Raw genomic sequence first — 9,425 nt, forward strand, 5'->3', positions numbered from 1 at the left:
TGTAGTAACTCCTATCTAAGGTTCTCCAAAGATGGCGACAGCTGTGGGCAAAAAGGACTTCCTGTAGCAGTCTGTGTTGCAGCACATCTGAACCTCTGGCAGGAAACGCTCTATTGTGTTACAGTCTCATGAAGAGGATACTCAGAGCTGTCCCAATATAATCATTGTAAGAAGAACCCTTCTATGCAGAATCATCTCAAGATACTCTAGAACAGTCAGTCTTCTTTATCAGCTTTAAGTAACTGGATCCACTATCCCTCTGGTTGTGATAGTGGATGGAGCTTAAAATATTGCACCTTCAAATATGTTTTCTGCTTTCATGTGAAAAAAACGAGATGTATTTTCATTTAAACAGGAAGCTAAAAATCAATCTCTTAAATGTAGAAAAACATCACAAAAAAAACAAAAGACAAGATTTCACTTTTTAATTCAATATGACATTTACATCGAAAGCAAGGCGAAGATTAAACAAATCTCAAATAATGAAAAGCTTCAGATCATAATTAAATCAGAATATTTTACATTTATGGGACAAGAGCTTTAATTGGAGGAGAAAAGAAACACTCCCTGCCAAGGATCATACATTGTACATACGCTTTTAATTGGTTTTAAAAAAGAAGGTCAGGAAAAGATGTAGACCCTGACAAATACAAACCACAAGCACTGTTTTTATTTTCACTAAATGCCAGGAAACATAGGATGTGTAAAAATTTATAACAAAACAAAACAAAAGCCCATTAAGAACGTTTCCTAAGTATTCATGGTGATATCTGGGTGCCTTCTATCCCAGTAAATCAGATGTATATCAGATGAACCACAACTGCATTTATCCAGCCAATAACAGAACAAAAACAATGTATTAATAACCCTCTCTTATTTAGATATAGACATTTTTTGGTTATTTATTAAATAACCCCTACACATTTGTGGTTCACCTTGTTTATAGGCAGCGGAGTCAGGTTCAGGGTAAAGGTGGGCGTGCTCTTCAGCTTCTTCCTCCACAAGGTATTCCAGCTTCCCCTGCAGAGCAAAACGGCCACAATGTCCAACGTTAGCAAAGGTCCCAGCAACATGGGCTTATAGCAAAGATGGCCAGCTATGCAGGCAATAGTTTATCTGCTGGTCAAATGTATTAATTTGTTCGTGGGGGGAAATGTAGATCATATTAACAGAGAATAAGGCAAAAAAAAAAACTTTTTTTATACTTTGGCATTAAAAGTTCCAGGTTTTGAATGCATTTGACAATTTAATGTCATGTTTTTCTCATCTAACTTTGGTATATTTTACCTGCTTTACATCTACAAACTTTGCAATATTTTAAAACTAGTGACAAACCAAAAAAATATTCCTTTCACCAGAGTGGAAATGTGCCTGACATGTAGCATAATTAGAGCCATAATAATAATACTGTGGACATGTCAGTGACAATTTCAGCCAATGGCAAAAGGATATCAAGGTTGTCTACATCTCAGAATTCCTTCAAATAACTCTTCTTCCCCCAACATGTTGCCAAATACAGAAGCAAAGCAGACAATTAACAGTGGATACATGTTCTAAAGATGTAGCTACTTGTTTTTCAGACAGGCAACAGCATTCATAAATGGATGTGGGTAGAGAAAGGAGTACCTGGGGTGAGTACCTGCACAGTTTGACAGTCAGAGTATCCAAGATTTTTAATTTGCCCTTTTTCTCATGTGGTCTCGCTCACAACACCAACGCTGTGTGAGGTATAGAAGTCAGCTGCAATTCATCCGATAAACCCTACACCTCCAGTTAGTGTCATTAAGACCCCCCCCAGGAGCTACAACCCCCCCCCCCCCAAGGAAAAACACAGTGCATGGCATTATCAGGCACAGTAAGCTGGAGAATAAATCCATGGCATTTGATCTTCACGTTACAGCTTCAATATGAAAACGTTGTGTTTACACATGCGTTTGGGCAAGTTTCCCAGGATTACATGTTAACATGTAGAAACACAGCTACTTAACTTCCTCCCTGGATGAAAAAAACAGCAATTACTACGTTTTCCTGTTTAAAGTAAAAAATATAATTTCATAAAAAGTAAAAACATGTATATACAGCTAGAGAAAATTTGACTGGATAACTGTTTTCTGTTATTTCTTCCACAAAGTGAAATAAAACATCTATAAGGATCAAAAACTGATACAAAACGAGGGGTACCTCTGGGCATGTTTGCTCAGGGCTACACTGGCCTTTCCCTCTTGGCTTTGTGTGAATGTTTTCTACTTTCTTCTCATTCATCAGGCCTAGTCCTTCATCTTCAGTGCATACTTACGATGCACTAATCAAAAACAGGATAAAGATATTTGCATATAGTATATATGACAAAAATCATAGGCATTGAACTAAACATAAACAAGGTGGGAAACGGAAGGGGCGGAAAGGGAGGGGAAAGGGAGGTAGGAGGCTTGAAGGAAAGGGGAGAGAGTGTGAAAGGGTAGGTCGAGAGCCAGGGGGAGTGAAGAGGAGGATGCACTTACCTGAGCCTGATCTGAGGTCCTATCAGATCAGTTTTAATTGGACTGAGTGTCACCTTCAGATTGGAGGAGCTCTTGCTGGCCGTTAAGCAGAGGGGAGGAGGAGGCAACCTCGGTCTGCATGGGTTCCGGCTCCGACGAAGCTTTAATGGTGGCTGCATCACTTTCTTTCTTAGAGCTGCTCTTCTCCTCTGTCGCTGTATGGTCTGAAAAAACATTACAAATGTTTATGCATTCATAAGCTTAACACTTTTTACAAGTGCAAATCAAAAAGCCTTTGGATATTATGTGATAGACCAATATAGCACATAATTATGAAGTAGAAGGAAAGTGATAAATGGTCATTTTATTTTGTTTTACAGATTTAAACCAGAAACGTGTGGCATGCATCATTATATTCAGTTCCACATGTTACATCTATAAGCCCACTGGAGTATATCGCAACCAGATTGGCACCTTTAGAGATTAAAATGTATGATCATTCTTATGTGCAAAACAGCTCCAGCTCAGTTAGACTGGATGGTGAACAGTCTTCCCACAAAGTCTCAATGAGGTTTAGGGCTGGACTTTGACTGGGCCATTCATTCTAACATGCAAATGTGCTTTGATCTAAACCATCCTAATGTACTGCTTGCTATATGTTTAGGGCCTTAACACTTTTGCAGTCTATAACAGGTTTTCTGTCGGAATCTACCTGTATTAAGCTACAAGTATGTTTCCATTAACAACCAGATCTCCACGTCCCGGCTGAAGAAAAACATCTCCACACCATGAAGCTGCCCCCACCGTGTTTAACAGTGGGAATTGCACCACTCATGTCCTTTTGCATGCTGGCCAAGTTACATTTTGGGTTTACTTGACCAGAGCAAAAGCTTCCATGTTTGAATCATTTTCCTTTCAATTCACAGATGTGAACCACTTTTGTTGCACTCACTTTCAATCCCAAAACGTTAAACTTGCATTTGTGGTTGTAACATGACAAAATGTCAAAGTTTGAAGAACATCCTAGACACTTATAAGAAGCTGAGGAAAACAAGTTCTTACCTTTGTCTTTTGATGACCGCTCTTTGTCTTTCTCCCTTCCTTTGTCTCTGTTTCTTTCTCTATCCCGGTCCCTGTCTTTTTCTCTGTCCTTGCTGCGGCTTCGGTGGCGGTGAGACTTGCGCTCTGAGCTGCGCGACCTCCTCCTGTCGCGGCTGCGGGAGCGACGTTTTCTGTCAGTGCGCTCACGACTGCGCCTCCTCTCTCTGTCGTGGCTCCTAGAGAAAGAAGAACAAAGTTGAAGAAAAAAATCTGATGCTTGTTTAAAGCAAGTTTCACTATAATTTTCTCACTGTGACCTAACAATAACTGCTCCTTCATGCTGCAAAAAATTATAGAGAAAAAAAGATTTTTTTATTTCAGAATTGCTGTAAATTCAAATTTTATTAATCTAGTTTGAAGTTGGCGATTGGGTAAAACGTCTGCAGTACTGTGCTAAAAACCTTTTTAGGATGTTAAATCACATATATACACTGAGTTGAAAAAATTGGAAGAGGCATCATTAAACCTGCCATACCTGCTGCGTTTACGTTCCCTATCCCGGTCTCGGCTCCTAGACCTCCGATGGTCACGGGATCTGCTCCGTTTCTTGTCTGAAGCTCGGCTGGAGTGGCGACTGTTGGAGTGGCTCCGCTTTGCTCTTCTCTCACGGTCCCGGTCCCGCTCCCTATTGCGCTCTCGGTCTCGCTCCCTCTCACGCTCCCGCTCTCTCTCGCGTTCTTTCTCCTTTTCCCGTTCCTTCTCCTTTTCCTCCTCCTCTTTGCGCTTCTTCTCCCTCTCCTCCCTCTCGCGCTCTCGCTCTTCTCTGTCCCGTTTGAGAGCAGGGCTTTCATCTGAAGGTTCCTCAGAGCGACGACGGAGTTTTTCCTGAGAAAGAATCCCCAATTGAGCAAAAGCCAACGTCAGACAGCGCTCATTAAATATCTTAGATGTGCAATTCTCAGAAACAAATGCAAAATAAACCATTCTGTTACCTTGAGCTCCTCTACAGTAGATTTGATCTTGGCGTAGCCCATATGCTGTTTGCCCATTAAGTGGTCATCCACTCGGGATTGTGCATCACCCACAATGAGGAAGGCCCCACACACCTCACACACCTCCATCTGTTTCTCCTGAGCTGCAAAGCTCTCAATAGTCTAAAGAAAACACCAGATTTGTTTCAGCTCATATCAAAACATACAACATAATAAGGAACTGGTTTTCAAGCAGTCACCTTCATTTGTCTTAAGAAAGAATATTTCACATTTTTCCATTTTACATTGATGTATTTGAACACATAGGTTAACTCATTACTGCAAACAAGCAGTATTACACAAGCAGCACCTACTATCTTGAGAAGCGTCAGTAGGCCGATTAGCCGGTGTTAGCTGACTCACCGAGGGGGTGGAGCTGAGCATCTCCCTCTCCTCCTTCAGCTGCTCCACAAGCTTCATCATTCCCTGAGCTTCCTCGACACGTCCCTCTGACCCCAGTTCCTCAATCTAAGAATAAGGGCCATGTTGCAGTTTAGTGGCACAGAAAACAAGAATTCTTGGTCATCTATAAAAATTCTGTTTTAGACTTTAGGATTTCATCAAACAACGATTTATTTTAATGCAAGTTCTTATGTAAATTACAACTGTGAAATAAAAAAGGAACACACAAAAAATATATACATTGCATTGTGCCGTTTTTACTAACTTTAGCAGACATTTATGTAAAATATAACAGATGACGTGAACGTACAACAATACTAAGCTCTAAAACAACATTCTTTGGTGTGGAAGTAGTTACTGCAGGATAAAAACTCAAACAGCCATTGAGGGATTTTAAAATGAAAAAAGGAGCACAGAGTTGTCAGAAACTGAATTTTCTATGACATGGCGAAACGTCCACCATTTTCAGCGAGAACAAGACTTTCAGCAGATAACAGGAAGGTCAAAACTGTTAAAAGCAAATGTGCTTCATTTTATCTTGTTTAAGGATTCACTCTACGCCAGTAATGAAACATTTTAGATTTGGAAACAGCAGCCTTTTAGAAGAAGTGATTCTCAGCCTGTGTAACTGAACCCCCTTTAAAGCTTAGGCATATGTTTGAACATTAGTGATTTGTCGCCACAAACGAAACGACTCTTAGAGCCGGCTCTTTGAAGTGAACGACTGGAGCCCTCTTAATTTTTTTTCTTAAAAATATACACGTGATTGGACAATATGCGTATCGTCGCCTCTGTCTACACGAGCAGACATGTGGAGGGTCAGCAGTTTTACACATTGGCTGACTAATTGACAGTGGGTGTGGCCAGCATCTACCATGAGCGAGGCTGCTGCTACAATTAATGGAGTCTGATCAATGTTGCTCTGTAGTATGGTGTTCACAGTTAGTATATTTATTAACTGGTGGTTGCTTGGTTTATGAAACACTGGATTCAAACCAATAAGAAGACTCTGGGTCTCCTAGGATCTGGGTTGCGTTGCCCTTTAAACTAATAATACATTTTGTGTGTATATTCATGCTAATGTGAGCAATAATTCAATCAACAAAAACCTTAAGAGCCATTCAGGGAGCTGAAAGAGCTGGCTCTTTTAAAAAAGTTGAACCAAAGGAACCGGTTCTCTAAATGGAGCCAGAGTTCCCATGACTACTGCACATAGATGGGCGCATTAAATGTGAGAGAAAAATTGATCTCTTAAAGAGAAATCATATTGCTAAAAACATTACTGAGATATTGAAATATAAAGATTATAAAATCATCCTCAACATTCTGACCAATACATCTCAAACAAATATCAATATCTGTCAACAAATTAGTTACAAACCTGTACTACCAGGTCTTCTATCTTCTCGGTTAGAACTTTTACTTTCTCTTCATTCTTTCCAGATGGACCAGGGCCCTGGGGGAATAAAAACACAATATATCAGACACATGACGCATTTGTTTTTCTGGAGATTTCACAATAGGTAACGTGCATGTTGGTTTGAAAAAACAAAAATTTACAAACCCCGGCATTTTGTTGAGCTTGGGAAAGTGCAAGCCGAGCATGCCCTCTACGAATCCGCCGCTCCACTTCTGCCAGGAGAGACTGTAGATACCGCAGGAAGTCTCGCTCGTAGCCTTCTTTCATAAACCGAGAGCTTTTCTCATACCTGTGATGAAGAAGCAGTGTATCAGGTCAAAACATTAACATGGGGGAAAAAATGAAAAATACATTGTAAAATCTTAAGTAGAACTTACAATTTCCTTAGATTTTCATCATGGATTTTCTCACAAGGACCTGCAACAAAATAGAAATCGCTCATTATCCTATACTAAAGATGAGATCTAGTACTGAATTAAATCATACTGTTTTACATATCCTTACCCAAGTCAGAGCGTGTGTTTGTGAATAGCTCAGCTGGACAGAAGCCACACAAATAGTATCGACAGACCTTAACAGAAAAACAGAAATATTAACACCTTTTCCGTACTTTATTAAAGGACAAAGGTTTCATTAAAGTCAAAAACCATTCCGACACTGTGCTCAAGAGCATTTCAGTATGACCGATGCATTCACTACATGCATTCTGAATGAGAAGTGAGCACCTTTGACCTGTACAACTCAATAAACAAAGTAACATGTAAAGGAATGCTTTAAAAAAATAGGTAGCTGGTTTTGTTTAACTTCACTCAGGATCTATTCAGTAGTCAGTAACTTGCATCAAATTTCTCTAACAATAAGAATGTGTCTCTAACTTTATTAAAGGCAAAATATCAAAGAGACTAAGCATCAGCAGATTTCTGAAGTGAGAAATATAACTAATCTAATATAGCTAAAGATGAGTGGAGAACAAACTAATTGTAATATACTTTTTTGCTTCCTGGCACAACTTTCTCAATTGCTGTTTTTACAGCTGTGTTATTAAAATGTATTCTACAGTAACGAATGTGGTACTTTTACTGAATAAAGGACTATAGCAAGTCAATTAATTGACATTTATTCTGAAGAAGTTTCATGTCAATATCTAAAAAAAAAATGAAACTAAGAATTTTCTGTGACTTGGGTAGTAACAACGTTTAACTGGTTTCATTGTAAATTGACTTTCTGTGTAAATTGAAGGAAGCAAATTACCTTTAAATGTTCACTTTAAAACAATGTAGATCTATTTTTTTTTAAACTACAGAAGTAATCTCATTATTAGAAGGTTATTTTAATGATGAAAATAATTGAGACTCAACTCTAATGAGACTTTGGCGAACGTACTAGTTTGGACAGCACAGCTATAACAAGTGTACATGCGGGGTAAACGTGAAACCAACACGCATTTTGATACATTTACATGTATCCTAAAGTGTTAATCTACACACTACAGAAAGCCAAAAATATTACACTCGATCAAATTTGTTTTATAGTTTTGTTGAAAGCAGCTGTTAACAAACGCGTTGCCATCCTTCATTGTGATCTGTTGGCCTAGCTTAACCGTTAGCAAATTAACGTTAATTCCGTTAACACGCGTTCCTGCACCGCAAAGTGTCCGCCAGGACTTCTTTAAAATATTATAAATGAAGCCTGATGCGAAGACTCCTGGTGGTGAAGGCACTTGACTCCCAAATGTCATGTAGCATATTAGATACCACACGCTGCTTAAAGCATGTTAGCTTATCACTTCTCCGAAGCTAACGTTAGCTACAATGCTAACTTACGCTCTCGTTGTCCCATCGTACGTTGGACCTTTTCTCATCAGGGGCCAAGTTTCTGTCTCGGCCCATTAACTCATCGAGTAACTGGGCTGCAGACAGCATTTTGTTGGAACAGCGTTGCCTTCTTTCGGAGTATAACAGTATATCTCTCTATCCCGAAAAGCCTATTTATGCCAAGTACCAGACAAAGTAGTTCTAACCAAAATGGCAGACGCTGTGGCAACAACGCCCGCTCACGACTCAAGTACGAAAGACGTCAGTCTGAACCGGATGCAAATCCGCTGCAGCGTTGACTCCCACAGTTACAAGCAAAAGTCTTCAATCAACTATTGCCTGTTCAGTTTATTACTGCGCAGGTGAAATAAAATAAAAAAAATAAAACTACACAGTTCAATACAATATGTTTTCACTATACAAACATTTTGTGGCCCGTGAGGACTTCCAACTTGATAATGTTGGCCTTTATGGTGATTTGTTTCGACATCACTGTTATAGACACAAGCCTATATTAGGTGTTTAATTGATCAAGTTATCTGCTCAGGTAACCAACCTGAAAATATTTCCAAAACATGCTATTTTTTGTTCGTTTTGTTACAAATTTGTAAGTAACGGAAAAGACAAGTAACCTTCTTTCAGCCAGCTGGCTGGCAGTGAGTATCAATAGGTGGGGAGGGGCAGAACAGCATTACTCTATGCTCCACCCCATGCCTACTTAGAGCAATTGCTGCCCTGTTAGTTCAATTTTGTAGTGGTAATTTACAAGAAATGCCACCTTAAAGCACTTGATAAAACAAGGTAGGCGTTCAGTTACAAGGATAGAAAAAATAATAATAATTCTGAAGGCCATTCTGATAGCCTGAAGAACCAATGATTGACATTACAATACATTAATGGAGAAAACTTGGAACAATGGCAAACCTTTCCAGGAAAAAGTTACTCCAAGAATGCATCAACGACTCCTTCATAAAGGAACCACAGTTAAAGTCGGTGTTCGTGCTTCAACAATATGAAATAAATAGACTGGACAAAAATGGCATCCATGGAAGAGTTCCATATGCAAAAAAAAAAAAAAAACATCTTCACAATCTTGAAGACTTTTGGGAAACCTCGTGTTGATTATCGAGACAAACATTGAACTTTTTAGAAGGCGTGCGTCCTCTCACATCTTGTGTAAAACAGACAAATAACATCATATTGACAGTCAAACATGGTTATTATAGTGTGATTATAC

At 39.2% G+C, this 9,425-nt stretch overlaps 1 protein-coding gene across 2 annotated transcripts; it reads right to left on the bottom strand.

Annotated features, from left to right (window-relative positions):
• Positions 1-410: 410 nt before the first annotated feature.
• LOC124863745 (luc7-like protein 3) lies at positions 411-8,424 on the bottom strand. 2 transcript variants are annotated; one of them, XR_007037194.1, is made up of 12 exons: positions 8,198-8,424; positions 6,879-6,945; positions 6,752-6,791; positions 6,519-6,663; positions 6,336-6,410; positions 4,916-5,020; positions 4,514-4,675; positions 4,057-4,406; positions 3,543-3,757; positions 2,502-2,704; positions 936-1,020; positions 411-820 (listed from the first exon to the last, which is right to left on the bottom strand). XR_007037194.1 is itself a non-coding variant. In XM_047358211.1 (11 exons), exons 1-10 carry the CDS (start codon positions 8,294-8,296, stop codon positions 2,535-2,537), a joined length of 1,428 nt encoding a protein of 475 aa, XP_047214167.1. In that variant the 5' UTR covers positions 8,297-8,424; the 3' UTR covers positions 411-1,020; positions 2,502-2,534. The 2 variants fall into 2 exon arrangements, 1 of the variants encoding a protein (XP_047214167.1); XM_047358211.1 differs by having other exon boundaries at positions 411-1,020.
• Positions 8,425-9,425: the final 1,001 nt, after the last annotated feature.

This window comes from Girardinichthys multiradiatus, chromosome Y (genome assembly GCF_021462225.1).
Source record: "Girardinichthys multiradiatus isolate DD_20200921_A chromosome Y, DD_fGirMul_XY1, whole genome shotgun sequence".
NCBI classification, from domain to species: Eukaryota; Metazoa; Chordata; class Actinopteri; order Cyprinodontiformes; family Goodeidae; genus Girardinichthys; species Girardinichthys multiradiatus.

Bases quoted from the DNA above. Each gene is read 5' to 3' on its own strand.
- LOC124863745 (XM_047358211.1), bottom strand. From the start codon at position 8,296: ATGCTGTCTGCAGCCCAGTTACTCGATGAGTTAATGGGCCGAGACAGA. The intron at 6,411-6,518 runs GTTTGTAAATTT...TTATTCCCCCAG, and splicing joins AAGCTCAACAAAATGCCGGG to GGCCCTGGTCCATCTGGAAA. The intron at 4,407-4,513 runs GTAACAGAATGG...ATTCTTTCTCAG, and splicing joins CTACTGTAGAGGAGCTCAAG to GAAAAACTCCGTCGTCGCTC.